Genomic DNA, 19,390 nt, shown 5'->3' on the forward strand with positions numbered 1-19,390 from the left:
TAACAGAACATGGAAGTTAAAAATGGGCAACTATAAGCTGCTGCAAGAAAGAATTTGTTGAAAATGTATCTATTTTTCTTGTTTATTTTATGCTTGTTTAAAAAAGTTGTATAATTTAAGTCCTGGGGCTTCACAGTCCAATTAAAATAACAACCTTACTGAGTAATGCAGTAAGTAAAAACTGTCTGTTGCTCATCTTTTCCTTTTTTAAAATTCCCTTTCTGTAGAGGATACTTTGTCCTGTGGCCTTTTTTTGACACCATTATATTTTAAAACTGACGAAACCCAAAGATCACGACTTACATATAACATGTCATTGTTTGCTATTATATACTGTATTACAGCAGTGAGATTTGTGTACGGTTTCATTTGACGTACATGTTAAATGTGTTGTTTCCCTGTAATAAAGCTACAGGGATAGTGTTGTCATTTAAACGATTAGCCCCCTGACTTGAATTGACATGAACATTAGACAATGGGAACATGTGAAAGATGCAGTCATTAACTTATTGGATCTTTTATACCTTTAGGTTGAAATCACTCCCATTTGCTCACTGCTGAACATCCCAGGAGCTTGTAGCTGTCAAAAAAAATGTATCGTAATATACCCTACTCTTTGCTAAACTCCCCTGTAGTATTTTATTAATTAATTAATAGCATCAAATCCAGATTTTGGCAAGCCAAACTAATAAAAGAGTAGGTGGTTTGGATCTAAATGCACTTTATGAAGCTCTGCCAGTAATCCCATTTTGTGGATTTTTTTTTCAAATTAACAAACACTCATTTGTTTAACCCGTGCCAAGAATTTTCAGTTTACCAGGATAACTATTCCTTCAATTTACACGACTCTTGACATAGCTGTCATCCATTATCAGCCAGTCACAAAGATGTCACCAGAAGGACCAAGCCGCGAACTGTTAAACAGCAATCTATCATAGGCAGAGGACGTGACACTGTCAGTTTCAGATGAATACATCTGTCACTGTGGCAATAACTCATTGAACTTACGATTCCTGCTGTTGGTGGCGGAAAACAAGGCAGACAATGACCTTGTGCTGGAGATGTTAGGCTCTGACACCTATTGGCTGTAATTGCTTGTCAAGCAGCAGACATGGGGTTTGACAGAATGGTCAGGCAGTGTAATCCAGGTGTTAGCAGTGTCAATATAGGCACTATTAAACCCTGATGGAAAGCTAGAGGAATAAACTGTGACCTTTGTGTTCCTGCTGTCCCAAGCTACATGCTCTAAGGTTCTTACCATCAAACCCGTATGGTTACCAAAACTCTGTTGATGATGGTGGACAGGATTTCTTTGAGGGAATATCTTATGGACTCTATTTGTTACAATTCTAACTGATGTGATCAAAATATGGACTGGATCAGTTTACGTTACCAAACCTTTGAAAAAGAAGTTTTAATTTTCAACTAAAGGTATTGTATATGTCACAATCACCGCTTACCTATGTTTGCCTCATATAACCATCAACCTTACATCACATGTTTCCTGTCGACCCCTCCAAAAATGATAAATTGCTACTTTTCGCCGCATCATTGTTGCGTTAATTTGTCATTTATGTTTGTAAGTTTGTTAGCGTTAATCTGTTTTGTATTTCATGTTTTATTTTAGCATCACGTTGGTATCTTTTACTTCTTCACCATTGTTTTTATCTAAACTTGCAAGAAAGCAGATACCCATAATTAAAATAAATAAATAAACTGAAAGGTCGCTGAAGATTTAAGACATAATGTTTTGGTTAAGTATGCAATTTATGTAATATGTAGTTATTAAATGAAACTTTGAAACTTTTGCTTGGAAAACATTATATAAACCCATTCAAGCTCTGTTGGTTGCTTGAAAGGGTAGACAACTGCTTTGTCCCTATCTGATTTAAATGAGGTAATATATCAGTATGAGGTAAAGTATGTGATTTATTTTTATGTCATGATTCAGCTAAACAAAGATAAAGTATTGCCAAGATTTTACATAAATCTTGCTGGAATAATTTCCATTTCCTGGGACACTAGTTTTCACTCTGAATAATTTATCTATTACTTTTTTCTTTAAAAATGATGAGCAGTACATACACTGAATAGAGAAGAGTAATTAAATGAGAAAGTTTTCCATCTGTGTCTCATGCTTTCAGTCACCTTCCTCATTCTGGTCCATTATGACTGAATTCATAGGCACTCTTGACCCTGCCAGAGTCAGTGTAATTATCCTAATGAGGTGTGGTAAACCTTTTTATACCGTCTCTCTTCTCACTGTCTCTGCTACTGTGTATGTGCTCTTTTGTGTTATGAGTCCCTTTTCAACTCTGATGGCCAGTGTATTCATCTTTCCACACACACACACACACAGCCACTCCTTTCGATTTCTCCTCTTGGATTTCACACGGACAGACAGAAGAACATGCAAGAAAAAGAAAGTGACTGAGCGCCCCAGCATAATTAGTTGCTGGCTTTTTATATTCCATATAGCCTTGGTGGACATCTCACCCTCATATCTTTATATCAAAGGGTATCAAAGGATATAAAGATAAGTCTACATTAAGACATCAGACTCCAGAGTGTCTGGTTTTCTGACCCGGGCAAAATCCAGTTTATGAGGAGAGATCAGAATACATCACTGGGTAATGTGCACTGCTGCAGACAGACAGGAAGAGATCAAGCTGGAGATATGCAGGTTAAAGACACATAATCAAAATGTTGGCTTTTAGACTTTAAGATGAAGAATAACACACGGGCTGAATTGAAGAGGAGCTGCTCTCATGAGTCTGAAATGGTATTGTGAGGATGAGCTTTCGGTGCCAGAACATTTTCGATAACTGTGCAAGTCAAACTTATAAAATCACATTGCCTCTCAATAGATTCATAGTATGTGCATGTGTGTGCCAAATTCTGGAACCATTATGCGCGTGCAGTTTTTGAGTAATTTAGCAGTCTTTCACTGGAACAATTTTTGGCAATGTGATAGCATCCCACCTGTGACAAAATTTATCGGCCTGTATTTGAGATCAAAAGGAAGAGAGATTTCAAAGATGGGTCTACTCCAACTCATTTCTCAGTTAAATTAGAGGTACTATTGAGTCCTGCTGGGTTGGAATTAATTTAATAAATGGGTTGGTTTAAAACTGAAACACACACCAAAAATAGGGACACACAACAAAGTTCACAGAGTTTTGACTTCATTTATCTTTGGATAGGAACTTAAATTGTACTTCTTCCTATTGGAGTATTGGCCACAACCAACACCAAATATCATAGCTGGGCTGGCGTTCTGTATTACAGTCTTCCTTCTAAGCAAAATTCATTACTATACAAGTAGTTTTCTTGACAGCCTTGCAAAGAAAAAGTGATATTGAGGCTTGTTAAATGCTTTGAGGTAGCAGAACTCCAACACACAATACAGACGTTAAGTGGAAATCCTTCTCACAAATCTGTTTGAGGACGTTTGCATTGTTTGCCACTTAGCAGAAGGAACTTTTCTTTTGATCTTCATTGTAGTCAAGTGTATCATGACAGTTGTGCAAAACAAGAACACAGCCAAAATCAGCTACAATATGGTGAGCCAGAAGAGCTGGAGGCTGTATGATTAATGTGCGAGCTTCGTATGTACTCACTGTCCAGCTTTCATTCATCTCCTGTCTCACGTCTGTCTTTCCACTCAGTGCTGGGAGGCGTGGAGTCACGTGGTGTGCTGAGGAAGATTAGCGACATGTTGGAGGTGATTCTGAAGAGGATGGACAGTTTGTCCAAACTCGACAACACCTCCACCACTGATGCAAGGCGCCTGGATGAGCTCAGCTCTGCCATAAACAGGTGCAATATGTTTTTTCAGTTCTTTTAGTTCTTCTTACAGTTCTTGTGTGTCAACAGTTTACTCTATTCAGAACAACTCTCCTACGTAATGTCCTTCATAAATGTTTATAGTGATTATATATTAATAAATACAGATTTATGTTATGTTTTTTGTCTTCAAAACTACATCTGCAAATATCAAGAGTGATATTTAGTGGACAGAACAGTAGATTAGAAATTCTCCATGTTGTCAGTTTTATTAATCAACATACAAAATTTTCTTCCTATAGAAACACTGTTACCACTGTTATCAGTCTGAGTTTTATACTTCGTGGCACATATGAAGTTCGGGGAATAGATTAAAAAATATATAGTACAGTACTGTGCAACAGTCTAGAGACGCCCATCATTTCTACAGTGGGGCAAAAAAGTATTTAGTCAGCCACCGATTGTGCAAGTTCCCCCACTTAAAATGATGACAGAGGTCAGTAATTTGCACCAGAGGTACACTTCAACTGTGAGAGACAGAATGTGAAAAAAAATCCATGAATTCACATGGTAGGATTTGTAAAGAATTTATTCGTAAATCAGGGTGGAAAATAAGTATTTGGTCAATAACAAAAATACAACTCAATACTTTGTAACATAACCTTTGTTGGCAATAACAGAGGTCAAACGTTTACTATAGGTCTTTACCAGGTTTGCACACACAGTAGCTGGTATTTTGGCCCATTCCTCCATGCAGATCTTCTCAAGAGCAGTGATGTTTTGGGGCTGTCGCCGAGCAACACGGACTTTCAACTCCCGCCACAGATTTTCTATGGGGTTGAGGTCTGGAGACTGGTTAGGCCACTCCAGGACTTTCAAATGCTTCTTACGGAGCCACTCCTTTGTTGCCCGGGCGGTGTGTTTTGGATCATTGTCATGTTGGAAGACCCAGCCTCGTTTCATCTTCAAAGTTCTCACTGATGGAAGGAGGTTTTGGCTCAAAATCTCACGATACTTGGCCCCATTCATTCTGTCCTTAACACGGATCAGTCGTCCTGTCCCCTTGGCAGAAAAACAGCCCCATAGAATGATGTTTCCACCCCCATGCTTCACAGTAGGTATGGTGTTCTTGGGATGCAACTCAGTATTCTTCTTCCTCCAAACACGACGAGTTGAGTTTATACCAAAAAGTTCTACTTTGGTTTCATCTGACCTCATGACATTCTCCCAATCCTCTGCTGTATCATCCATGTGCTCTCTGGCAAACTTCAGACGGGCCTGGACATGCACTGGCTTCAGCAGCGGAACACGTCTGGCACTGCGGGATTTGATTCCCTGCCGTTGTAGTGTGTTACTGATGGTGACCTTTGTTACTTTGGTCCCAGCTCTCTGCAAGTCATTCACCAGGTCCCCCCATGTGGTTCTGGGATCTTTGCTCACCGTTCTCATGATCATTTTGACCCCACGGGATGAGATCTTGCGTGGAGCCCCAGATCGAGGGAGATTATCAGTGGTCTTGTATGTCTTCCATTTTCTGATGATTGCTCCCACAGTTGATTTTTTCACACCAAGCTGCTTGCCTATTGTAGATTCACTCTTCCCAGTCTGGTGCAGGTCTACAATTCTTTTCCTGGTGTCCTTCGAAAGCTCTTTGGTCTTGGCCATGGCGGAGTTTGGAGTCTGACTGGTTGAGGCTGTGGACAGGTGTCTTTTATACAGATGATGAGGTCAAACAGGTGCCATTCATACAGGTAATGAGTGGGGGACAGAAAAGCTTCTTACAGAAGACGTTACAGGTCTGTGAGAGCCAGGGATTTTCCTTGTTTGAGGTGACCAAATACTTATTTTCCACCCTGATTTACGAATAAATTCTTTACAAATCCTACCATGTGAATTCATGTATTTTTTTTTCACATTCTGTCTCTCACAGTTGAAGTGTACCTCTGGTGCAAATTACTGACCTCTGTCATCATTTTAAGTGGGGGAACTTGCACAATCGGTGGCTGACTAAATACTTTTTTGCCCCACTGTATATGTTTTGCTTCCACGGAGCCAGACTTTGTTGTAACCACTTTTAACACTTTGAAAGGCCTTCGGAGGGCCCTTCAAAGTATTTTTCACTCATCCTCAGTTTAATTCGTATATCTGACCATTTTTAGATGAAGGGTCTTTTTTGTATTTTAGCCACTCACCACCGATCTACAACATTAAACGTCATTAAAGCATAAAAAGCAACTAATACGAAGGATGAGCCAGCGTTGAAAAGAACCAATTTTAAATTGTATTTTTAGGCACCTTATTAGTAGCAGTCTTTCTCAAAAACATGTAATTTGTTCCTATGTTTTTAGTTGAATGTACAAAAAATGCCAAATATTCCACAGTTTGACAGGCACAGATACCAATCAGTTGATTTCCAAAGAGCTATTAGCTAAAAACTACTAGCAATTAACTGAAAATGAATAGTTCTTTGGGCCTATATTGGCATGGTGTGCAGTGTGTCCTTGGAAAATGTCTCAAACTGTACAAATAGAGGATAAAATAGGAAGTGTCAAAATTGATGGAATTATGAATGCAGAAAAGTACAAAATCAGATTGTGATCCACCATGCAATACCATCTAGGAAGCATCTGACTGGCAACGGCCTTTTCAGCATGACAGTCCTCCCAAACACACTGCCAATGCAGAAAAGGCATACCTGTATAGAAAACCACACAATGGAACACTGTCATTCATGGATCAGCCTCTCCATAGTTTGAGCCTCAACATTATTGAAGCTTGTGGGTTCATGTTGACAGAATGGAACAAAGGGAAGCCAGCATCCAAAGAGGAGCTTTGGATGTCCTTCAAGAAACCTGGAGAACTATTCCTGAGGATTACTTAAAGAAATTACAAGAAAGTTTGCCTGAGAGAGTTCAGACTGTGTTGAAGAATAATGCTGGTCATACCATACACTTAATTTCAAGATCGTTAGATTTACACCAACTCTGCTTTTGCCTTATATACTGTATTTCCATTTATATTTTCACTTTAACTATTTCCCATTTTCCTCTTCATTTCTTTATATTTTAGCAATATATAAAGAAACAACAAGTGGCCCCAGACTTTTTCGTGGTACAGTAGATCCTTTTTTGTGATTTAATTTGGCCAATTTCCCCTCCAGTTTCATCTTCCCTTGTATGTCGAGATGGCTTTGCAGTTGCTAGGATGAGTTCCTTATTATCATGTACAGCATCTCCCTGTCACCACTACAGTTGTGACTTCTGTCTTCTCTCTAGGGATGGGTATCGTTTAGGTTTTATCCGATACCGGTGCCAAACCGGTACTTTTGAAATGGTGCCGGTGCTTAAACGGTGCTTGAACCGGTGCTTAAACAATGGAGAACACAAAATTGGTCCAAAAACCTCTCATGTTCAGCTGTTTTTTTGTAAAAAGATAACAATGTTAGCCTTTTCTGCAGCTATGGGGCATATATGGTATCACTCTTGGCTGGAAGCAGTGCTTAAACAATGGAAAAAACACAAACTTTGTCCATAAACCTCTCATGTTTAGCTGTTTTCCACTTTTTCTTTGGTCATTTTAGCCTTTTTGGCCAGGGTGAAGGGAGTATCTGCCATCAAACAAGAAGACAGCCGCATGTAGCTATGATGATGTTTGCTAGTTCACCTTACATGCATTAATTTAATAACGTGGTTAGCCTACTCAACGTAAATTACACATGAACAACATTAAGCTACTCACGCAGAGAAGAACGGCTGCTGCTGCCATCATCATCATCCGTCATCATTTCTGCTACACTGGCAAGGCTACGGGCCAGGACGCTCCTCTTCGGGTTTTTGGGGGATGTTGCAAACTCCCGGTCCGATAACAGGCAACCCACCCGCAGTAGATGTGCTTGGTGTGAGGTCTCGCAGCAAGCTATCAAATACGGCGCATTTCTCGGCTTTTAAAAAAAACGCTATGCGTCGCCAGGTGTTTCATCGGATTTGCACAGTATCACAGTATCAGCTTAAAGCACTTGTTGCAGGCTGCTGAGTTTGCATATTTTGCTGTGAAGTACAGCCAGACTTTTGACCGCTTCGCCTTGGGCATTTTTAATCTGTAGCTCTGCTCTAAAAGAACATACGTACCTGGACCCGCCTACTATCCTCGGAAACGTAAAATGATTGGCTAGAATCTAAAGTGTATCACAGCTCAGGAAAAAAAAAAGCACCGAAATAAAGCACAGAAATGTGCGCTGCTTTTCGGTCTGGTTACTACCGTTTATGACAGAACCGGTGCCATCATGGCACCGGATACCGGTACCCATCCCTACTTCTCTCCTTTTTACTCCTTGCAATATTGTGTTTAGCTCTTAGGTGCTTGCTCTCCCTTTTCCCCCTCCTACAGCCACTTGTGGAAATTGCTGACTGGTAACTTAAAATCACTGCTGGAAATAGACAAGTCTTGCATGACCTTGCTACTCTAGCTTTTATCAGACTGCTCCCCTCTTTGCCCCGTTAGCATTGAAACATCTGATTTGTCTCTTTCTATAACGTTCACTTCATTTACAACTTTCATTTTCAAACAGCCAGACTAAACTCAGCAGGAGTGATGTGATACACACTGACAGAAATCCCTTCACTTCCTCAAACCTTGTTAAATGATCCCAGATAAGCACTCAGGTTCAGGTCTGTGCAGAGGCACTCGAGCGGAAGAATGGAACGATTAATACAGTCTGACGTTGGTGTTAACTGAAATCAATGTTTAGTAATGGGCTGTTTAATGCGGAGGAAGCCGTTCTACTCCTAGGCCATTACTGAGAAGTACCCTGCTGAGAGTGTAACTCTGTATATTGTCAGGGACTCAAAGTAGGATGGTATTCATGTATTACTCTACTGAAGGGCATTGTTTTGAGGGGGTGAATAGATACTTATACTATGGGCAAGATGTAATTGCTTTTAAACATGAGCCGAAATCAATGCTGTGTCACAATCCTCTTTAAACACTTAGTCCAGTTTGCCCTTGAGCACTAGAATTGCTGTCAGCTTACAACATCACAGCTAAATAATGAATAGATGTACTGCAGGGTCTCTCTAAATTAGTTAAAAATGTAGTAACAAGTGATTATGCTTCACAAATACATAATTAGGATAACTGAATCATAAGAACAGGCTATTTGGTCCCTGTACAGTGGTAGTAAGAGCTTGTTTGACAGCGCCAGTAATAAGTTCATGCTGGGGATTTCATTCCAACAAGGCTGCCAGATTCTGTTTAACCTTTATATTGAGAATTTCAAGGTTATAGTTCAATAGTTTTGGATCACATCTTTGTCTTTTGGAGATAATGTGGTCATACTTTATCAAGCGATGGCCTCAGACTACAGTAGTACTAACACAGTCTGTTACTGAGTTAAATAGCATCTCCACGTAGCGTTGGGCAGTATGACCAAAAGTTTACATATGGTATTTTTGTAGGTTTTGGTGGTTTCACTGTATGTCCCAATATTTTTTTTGTATAAGCAAAGCTTTTTTTAATGAATTTATAATGTATTAGTCACAGCTGATGTAGACAAGTGGTATCGACACAATGCTTCAAACTACTTTGTGAAAATTGGAATAAAAGATGGCGTTAGCTAGCATGACAGCAAATAGTTTAAAGTCCCTTTTGCAGCCAGCATTACCCAACAAGCATTGATGATGTAACTTTTTTAACTGTGTAATTATCGGTGTAAGAAACAGATTATGTTTCACAAATAATTGTATTTTATGATGCTGAAGTTAGTTCTTTTGGCTGCTCCGTTTAGGGTCCACACAGTAAATCATGTGCCTCAATCTCAGTGTATCTGTAGTATCATCCTCTGTTACACTAACTCTCTGCATGCCCTTCTCAACCACATCCATGAATTTTCTCTGTGGTCTTTCCTATGGCCTAGCACCTCAACATCTTTTGTCCAATATGTTTACTGTCTCTCCTTTGCACATGTCCAAACCATCTCAGCCATGCTTCTATAACTTTGTTTCCAAACTGCTCAACCTGAGCTGTTCCTCTAATGTACTCATTTCTAAGTCGGTGCATTCTGGTCACTCACAATGAAAATCTATACATCTTTAACTCTTTTTGTCAGCGTCATAGTTTTCCAAACCAGACACCTTTCCCCTATGGTGTTATCCTTCTGTCACAGATCACCCTGGAGATATAATCTCCACCCACTCATCCTTGTCTGGACTCTCTTCTTCATTTTCTTCCTCTTATGTGTCCTGCACCACCCTCACATGCAGTACCACATATCCTGTCTTGGCAACCTATCGTATAGATCCACAGAGACACAGCAGCAACTCTTTCTTCCCTTCTTTATATGTCTCATCAACACTCTCAAAGCAAACATTGTATCTGCAGTCTCATTCTTGGCATGAAGCCACACTGCTGCCCATTAGTTGTCACCTCTCTTCCTAACCTAGCTTAAACAACTCTTCCCCAAAGCTTCATGGTATGGCTCATTAGCTTTACCCCTTTGTACATCTCTGCATGTCACCCTTGTTCTTGAAAACTGGTGCCATTGCACGTCTTCTCCATTCCTCAGGTATCCTCTCACTCTCTTTAATTTTATTCAACAGTCTGGTTAAAAAGTCCACTACCTTAAACATCTCCATACCTCCACAGGTATGTATCTGGGCCCTTTCCACTCATCTTCTTCATAGCTGATTTCACTTCCTCCTTACTAATTCTCTGCACTTACTAATTCATTAACTGTCCTTCATCTGTCCTCCTTTCTCTCTCTCTCTCTCTCTCTCTCTCTCTCTCTCTCTCTCTCTCTCTCTCTCTCTCTCTCTCTCTCTCTCTCTCTCTCTCTCTCTCTCATATTCTGCATTCATGAGCTCCTCAAAGTAATCCTTCAAGCTTCTCAACACACTCTTTTGACTTATTAGTGCACTTCCATCCACATCCTTCATCACCCTAATCTGCTGTACATCCTTTCCATCTTGATCTCTCTGTCTAGCCAGTAAATATACGTCTTTTTTTCCCTTTGTTAGAGTCCAACCTCACATACAACACCAGGTTTTCCCTTTCTCTGCTGCAGGCCTAGCCTCCCAGTATCCCTGTCTTGTCTTCATCTCCCTGACTATTACAAGTTTTCTTTGCTAACCTTTTCCTTTGAATAGTTTCTTTTACTCACTTATACCTAATTTTACCACAAAGTCACCTTGTCCTCATTCCTCTGTCCAGAGAGTACACCAAACCCCTCTGTTGGCACTTTCTCTCAGTACTATAGTTGTACTTTCAGTTATCTGGTCTCAACTCCTCCCTGAACTCTGTGCAACATTTTTTCCTTCCTCAGCTTCCACCATTTAATCCATATCTCTGCCTTGACTCGCTTCCTCTTCTTGATTTTCAAAGTCCTCCTACAGACTACCATCCAAAGCTTCATAGCAGCATTCTCCCCTGATACCACCTTGTAGTATCTCTTTCAGATTTCACCGTCTGCATAAGATTTTGGAGATTTAGTTGTGGATTATTAATTATTAATTTGGTTCTTATGTGACAAGCATACACTGGTAATAATGGTCCCTTCTTGATTTTTTTTCTTGCATTCCTAATAGCAATTGATATAATACATGCATAGAGTATGCATATGACATTACAACTACTGGATTTGTACATCCAGTATATCTTCATATCTTGTTCAAAAGTGGAGTGGGAGATTGACAGACAGATTGGTAAAGCATCTGCGGTAATCATCGATCCTACCCTCAGCTGTGGCTATAATCTGTGGGTAGTAAGTGAAGCAATAAGAACACAGTGGGTACAAACACTCTTCCTCTGAAGGGTTTCTGGGCCCACCCACAGTGAGAGGGTGAGGAGCTCTGTCATTAAGGAGGGGTCAAACCAGACCTGCTGCTCCTCTTTGTCAACAGGAAATAACTGAGGTGGTTTGGCCATCGGATTAGGATGCCTCCTCTCGCCTTATGGTTGAGGTCTTTTGGGCATGTTAAAACAGATGTATATTTAATTAAAAGTGTTTGTCTTGCGGGCATAAAATATGGAGCATATAAGCATTATAAAAGCATTTAGTTATGATATCTGATTGGTAGAGAATAAATCTTAGCAAGGTTTGTCCAGCCACAACGATAAATAGTGTGTGGTCAGTACTATTATTCTTTTGTGAGCTGTTTTAATTTATTGTATTTTTTTAAATAAGTATTCAGAATACACCAAAACAGTAACTGTGTTTTCTTTTTTATAACCACTGAGTAAAAGAAAGTATAAAAACTCCAACAGGGCAACATTTTGCGTGTGATTGCTGCAATCAAGCTAACAAAATGAACCTTGAACACCTACTCAGTTTGATGCGAGTAGGTGTTTACTGTGTTTTCTCCCTAATTTACTCAATTTAGTGCTCAAAGCTACTGCTAAAAAAGGTCACTAAAAATGTTTTTAAAATGCACATTTGTTTTCATCTAATATGATATTAAATCAAATCAAAATGGCATTTAATTGTCAATAGTCTCATTTAACAGAAGTTATTTGAATGGAGTATTTGCATAGTGGTAGGCCTATTTTCAGCAACCATCACACCGGTTTTCTGTTGGAACATTGTGTTACTTATGAAAGTTTATCATTTGATATCCTTTGGAATGCTAATTGATCATTAGGGGAAAAAACAAAATTATGAAAAACTTTGTGTTAATTAAAGCACTGAATTTGGTGAGTTGATGAAGCATCAGCCTCTGTAGGTTCAATTATAGTATTAAAGTGGCCAAAAACACTTTCTTTTCAAATTCTTGTTCTGGATATTTATTCATTTAGGAAATAAAATTGAAACCATATTATGGTGTGCTACTTCCTACTAAGAGAACGACACAAACTGCCTGTGGCCAGGATAGTCAGAAAGGTTGATTAAAAGGTGTGCAACAAGACAACTACATCAAAATGTTCTGTTAAGGAAACAGGCCACCTAACAGGTCCTCAACATGAAGTGACACAAAACCTAAACTTAGATACAAGTGTTATGGACAGAAGAAAGTCTGTGTTTGCTCTATGTCTGTTGTTTAACACATGAGGGATGTGGAACACATGCAAAGATGCTGGCGCCCCACAAACCTGCCAAGGAGGAAATGCAAGGACTTGGGTGTATTTGGGTAAAGTAGGAGATATAATCATGTGAAAACAATTTTCATGTGACTCTGTGAAGTCTTATATCTTACTGACTGTTCGTGTAGCCACTCATTAGAAAAATAAATCCATTACAGTGTCTCCTGGTTTCCAAAGCCCAGTGAGCAGTTTTGTACATACAATATATTTCAACTGTGTTTGATATCAATAAAAGAAATTTACTTTCAATGCAACAATTTTCACAAAGTAGTTTGAGGTATTGGGTCACTGTGTGTAGCATATTTACACCAGTATATTTTAGGTATGCCAAAGTCAGGCAAGGATAGCAGCCAATTTCTATTGGTCATGCTGTAGAGCAAACCCACAAAATAGACAAGGAAAAAAAAATCAAGGTTAGAGATTGACTCATGTTTTTCTACAAGCAGTGCAACTTTCTTCAATTCTCTCATTACAAAGTTTACCTCAGCACTAGTGCTCTGTGAGTAATATAAAATCTAATCCAGAACACATTGTTATCACAAAAAAAAATTTGATTTTTTTTTTAAATCATTATTCTTTTTTGGAAATTTGTTTGTTTCAGATTTAGAAGGAGATCCTTGGAGTGAAGGAGTTTTGATAGCTGGAATGAAAGTTTTGATTCAGCATGCAGAACAAAAGGATGTTAGAAACAAAGGAAAGTGGTGGGCAGATAGAAATGGGCACACATACACAACCATGTATTCGTAATCGTAACTTCTGTGATGGGGAGTAATATGTGTGTGTGTGCACATATTAGTTAATGTGAGGTCATTCCTGCTAAAAAGCAGTTTGATCGTGAGAAAAGTGCACAGATCTGTGCACCTGCAGAAATTATGGCTATACACACGCACACCAGAGTGACTATCACAACACTGATGACTTAACGTTCCTCTTTAGTTCAGTAATTTTCATTCACTCAATAGTTTCCCCTCTCGTACTTCCTCTGTGTTTCTTTTCCGCCCTGTTCTTAATACCTCTGTCTCACTTTTCTTTCTACGTTCCTGTTTTTCTCCCTGTGTGTTCTCTTCCGGCTGCTCTACACAGAATGAGTGAGTGTGTGTCAGCAAGGAAATTGGGAATGAGTGACGTGGTAAAGTGTGATTTTTGCCAGCAGGGAGAGGAACAAATGGGAGGAAAGCACTTTATAAAAACATATCCCAAATCCAGGCCAGACAGGCACACACACACACACACCCATGCACACACTCACACACATATACACTGGGCGGCAGTCCCATCACAATGTGAGCTTCATTGGTGCTGACACACTCCAATGTAGCAGTGAATGGGACTTGATGTCTGAGGCCCCAGCCTATGATTCGCCCACAGGGCAGCCACTCATTAAAGTACAAAAAGGAGCAAAGGGAGGGGAAGGGACAGAGGAAATGGGAGGTGAAGATGAGGATGCAGATTTGATTCACTCTGTTTTACTGTGCAGTGGATAAGCCGCTAGATTGGTAAGTTTGCCCTTAGGCATAGACACTCGGAAGATCACTACTCTGGCATTGCTTCACCAATTTCTCCTCCCTTAAGCAACATCTAGGCTCCATCGGTAGCTACACTTCTTCACTGTTGGGGCCTTCTTTCTACAACAGCTATTGGAAGTAATCAGCAACGAAACACCTATTTAATGAATTTCCTTGATTCACTTGCTTTAAAGATTTTTTTTTTGTAGTCAGTGAACAGAGACAGGTAGCTTCAAAAGTAGCTTCAAAATATTTGATTTGTCTCTTTAGTTACTTTAGCCTTTTAGCCTTTAGCCTACCTACATGAACATTAAATGAGAGGGCATAATGTTTTACTTGACCCAGGTTTCTGGGTCACTTTGGGATCATTTCTGGCTCATTTTGACATTCTTTGGTCCTAATTTGTATTTACTGAGGTGTTAAAAAGTATTGATGTTAAAATGGTGCAAAAGCCCTGATGACTGAGAAAGTTTCACAAACATTAGATCCTTCGCCTTGGGTGAGAGAATCCAATGTGCTGTTAAGGTGCTCTTAAATTGTAAAAGCCCAATACTCTTATATAAATTCCATTCAGTTCAATTCAATTTTATTTATACAGCACCAAATCACAATAGCAGTGGCCTCAAGGCGCTTTATATTGTAAGGCAGACCGTACAATAATACATACAGAGAAACCCAACAATCATATGACCCCCTATGAGCAAGCACTTTGGCGACAGTGGGAATGAAAAACTCCCTTTTAACAGGAAGAAACCTCCGGCAGAACCAGGCTCAAGGAGGGGCGGCCATCTGCTGTGACTGGTTGGGGAGAGAGAAGGAAGACAGGATAAAAGACATGCCATGGAAGAGAGCCAGAGATTAATTACGAGTATGATTTTATGCAGAGGTGTATTAACACATGGTGACTGAAGAAGAAATACTCAATGCATCATGGGAATCCCCTGGCCGTCTACACCTATTGCAGCATAACTAAGGGAGGATTCAGGGTCACCTGATCCAATCCTAACTATATGCTTTATTAAAAAGGAAAGTTTTAAGCCTAATCTTAAAAGTAGAGATAGTGTCTGTCTCCCGAATCAAAACTGGAAGCTGGTTCCACAGAAGAGGGGCCTGAAAACTGAAGGCTCTCCCTCCCATTCTACTTTTAAATACTTTAGGAACAACAAGTAAGCCTGCAGTGTGAGAGCAAAGTGCTCTAATAGGGTGATATGGTACTACAAGGTCATTAAGATAAGATTGGGCCTGATTATTTAAGCCCTTGTGTGTGAGGAGCAGTATTTGTTTTCTATAAGATGCTTATAGATGATCTCAATTAAGAGTATCAGTCTGCCAATATTACGCAATGTTATTGAGCTATCAGGGATACGACAGTGTCTGTAATGTCCAGGTCCTCTGACTTGTTCTCAGTCGTCCAGGTTGTGGTAATCTAAGGAGCTTGTAAAAAAAAAGTGACTGCACTTCTTTACAGAGGGTAGGATATCATATAGAATAACAAATAGAACAACATTTTCATCATTGGTCCTTCCTTGTAGCAGGTTTATAAGAGAAAGCATGAAATCCCAATGCACTTCAAACCCACACCCTCAGACAAAAACTGGTTCGTCCCAAAGACAAAACTCCCAAACACATTTTAAACAACGTAGTGTATGTTGTACAGTGCAGCGAGGAATGCTCAGACCTCTACATTGGAGAAACCAAACAGCCACTCCATAAACGCATGGCACAACATCTGCATCTAAAAGATAAAGGCCAATCTTTCGAGGATGCCAGTGTTCACATTTTGGACAGATGGTTTGAAAGAGGAGTGAAAAAGGCCACCTATTCCCTCTGTGAATGACCATCTTTGAACAGGGGGGTGGCTTACAACACCAACTGTCTTCCACCTACAATGCAGTTTTGAGATCCCTTCACAGGCACCTTAATGCCCACTCACAACTTGTGTCAGGTGATCTCAGTAGGTCACATGGTAGGGCGAGTCAAGGTCTCACAATGGGTTTTCACACCTTGGCTCTTTTGATGAGGCACATGATCAATAGTGGGTCAATGACCCTTTTAAAGGAACAACTCCCACTAGAGTTTAAATACCTGATTTCGTTTTAGTACTGATGAAGCTTTTCAGATGAGAGGTGAAACGCTTTCAAGAAACCTAAAGAAGTCCAGTCGCTTTTCTTTCCAGGCTCCTTAAAATCTCCCATATGTATTCATGTCTGATGACTGCAAAAATCATAGCATACAATTCATATTCTTTTACTTCAAACTCATCAATTGTTTGGTGGTACAAGCACTTTATTTGTGCCTTTATACAGTGGGGCAAAAAAGTATTTAGTCAGCCACCGATTGTGCAAGTTCCCCCACTTAAAATGATGACAGAGGTCAGTAATTTGCACCAGAGGTACACTTCAACTGTGAGAGACAGAATGTGAAAAAAAAATCCATGAATTCACATGGTAGGATTTGTAAAGAATTTATTCGTAAATCAGGGTGGAAAATAAGTATTTGGTCACCTCAAACAAGGAAAATCCCTGGCTCTCACAGACCTGTAACGTCTTCTGTAAGAAGCTTTTCTGTCCCCCACTCGTTACCTGTATGAATGGCACCTGTTTGACCTCATCATCTGTATAAAAGACACCTGTCCACAGCCTCAACCAGTCAGACTCCAAACTCCGCCATGGCCAAGACCAAAGAGCTTTCGAAGGACACCAGGAAAAGAATTGTAGACCTGCACCAGACTGGGAAGAGTGAATCTACAATAGGCAAGCAGCTTGGTGTGAAAAAATCAACTGTGGGAGCAATCATCAGAAAATGGAAGACATACAAGACCACTGATAATCTCCCTCGATCTGGGGCTCCACGCAAGATCTCATCCCGTGGGGTCAAAATGATCATGAGAACGGTGAGCAAAGATCCCAGAACCACACGGGGGGACCTGGTGAATGACCTGCAGAGAGCTGGGACCAAAGTAACAAAGGTCACCATCAGTAACACACTACAACGGCAGGGAATCAAATCCCGCAGTGCCAGACGTGTTCCGCTGCTGAAGCCAGTGCATGTCCAGGCCCGTCTGAAGTTTGCCAGAGAGCACATGGATGATACAGCAGAGGATTGGGAGAATGTCATGTGGTCAGATGAAACCAAAGTAGAACTTTTTGGTATAAACTCAACTCGTCGTGTTTGGAGGAAGAAGAATACTGAGTTGCATCCCAAGAACACCATACCTACTGTGAAGCATGGGGGTGGAAACATCATGCTATGGGGCTGTTTTTCTGCCAAGGGGACAGTACGACTGATCCGTGTTAAGGACAGAATGAATGGGGCCAAGTATCGTGAGATTTTGAGCCAAAACCTCCTTCCATCAGTGAGAACTTTGAAGATGAAACGAGGCTGGGTCTTCCAACATGACAATGATCCAAAACACACCGCCCGGGCAACAAAGGAGTGGCTCCGTAAGAAGCATTTGAAAGTCCTGGAGTGGCCTAGCCAGTCTTCAGACCTCAACCCCATAGAAAATCTGTGGCGGGAGTTGAAAGTCCGTGTTGCTCGGCGACAGCCCCAAAACATCACTGCTCTTGAGAAGATCTGCATGGAGGAATGGGCCAAAATACCAGCTACTGTGTGTGCAAACCTGGTAAAGACCTATAGTAAACGTTTGACCTCTGTTATTGCCAACAAAGGTTATGTTACAAAGTATTGAGTTGTATTTTTGTTATTGACCAAATACTTATTTTCCACCCTGATTTACGAATAAATTCTTTACAAATCCTACCATGTGAATTCATGGATTTTTTTTTCACATTCTGTCTCTCACAGTTGAAGTGTACCTCTGGTGCAAATTACTGACCTCTGTCATCATTTTAAGTGGGGGAACTTGCACAATCGGTGGCTGACTAAATACTTTTTTGCCCCACTGTACATGTGTATAGGCATATATGCCAGTCTGTATTTGTGAAAATTGGTCTATTAACACCATGAAACGGGGTGGCATAAGACAACATGAGCACAAACAAAAAAACACCAGCCAAACCCACAAGCTAACACCTTGTCATGTGGATCTTTTGTTCAGATAGCTTTCATTGATGGGATGCTGCCAGAGCTGTCCTCTTTCCTTAAAAGGATGAAGTCATTAAGCAGAATGGGAGGGAGAGAGAAATAAGTACATGAAAACAGATTTTTATTTGTATCCTTAGAAAGCCTCCCTCTAGTTAACATTGATTTTCTCTTGCTGCCAGTTCATTTTCAGAGTGTTCTACTTCTACTTGGCATCCATCTGTGAATTTCTTCTTGTTTCTTCTCCCCCTATACTTTCTTCCCGTTTTGTTTTCCCTTTGCGCTTCCTCATTTCTGTCTTGTTCGGCTCATTTGTAAAAGAGCCAACTGTCTACATTCATCAAACGGGAGGAAACTTTATTGCGAGTAGCGTGCAACAGTCGACCATCAAATATGTATATCCTTGTACTTCTTTGATCATTATCATCGTTTAATGTTTCAGTCAAGCTGTTTTGTCTGCTTCCTCGTGAAGGCACAGGGGATGTCTTTATTTTATCCTCTTTTTCTTAACATAAAGGTCCCTCTGGCACTCGTGGTCTGTTTGCTGTGGATGGTTGATCTCCTTTCCTTTCATGCCAGTGTTATTCCATTTTATCCTCAACTCTTCCAGTCTATGTATGTCTTCCTCATTGCTTTTGCCCTATCTGGATCACATTGTGCAAGCTGCTTCTATTGCTCTTTCATCCACATCTCTGCCTTAGTTTCTCCCGCTCTGGCTGTCTCCTTTCTCCTTCCCTGTGTGTTCATCTCTCGAGATTAGTTTACACTGTAGCATAAATTAGAGCTGAGATTAGAAGGTCATGTTCCATGAGGCAAACTTGCACAGTTAAGCCCCCCAAAGAGAGCCTTACATAAGATGGGTTACCTATCTTACCAAGCACTGTGTTATCTTCTTCGGCTGGGAACTTTTGTGGAATCCTCTCTAAAATAATATTAATGTTTCAGTCGAGTTTTATAACCTAAAATGATCCTGGTTCTCATTGTAA

General features: G+C 40.2%; 1 protein-coding gene across 1 annotated transcript in view; it reads left to right on the top strand.

The window, feature by feature from the left end:
* Positions 1–19,390, top strand: part of LOC102794880 (alpha-1,6-mannosylglycoprotein 6-beta-N-acetylglucosaminyltransferase B-like) — a 111,550-nt gene that overhangs the window by 31,461 nt on the left and 60,699 nt on the right. The window contains exon 3 of the mRNA XM_006787474.2: positions 3,669–3,819. Within this exon, the coding sequence (XP_006787537.1) occupies positions 3,669–3,819 (151 nt within the window). The remainder of the gene's footprint in view (positions 1–3,668; positions 3,820–19,390) is intronic.

This window comes from Neolamprologus brichardi, chromosome 6 (assembly GCF_056152115.1).
Source record: "Neolamprologus brichardi isolate AB-2024 chromosome 6, ASM5615211v1, whole genome shotgun sequence".
Lineage (NCBI taxonomy): Eukaryota > Metazoa > Chordata > Actinopteri > Cichliformes > Cichlidae > Neolamprologus > Neolamprologus brichardi.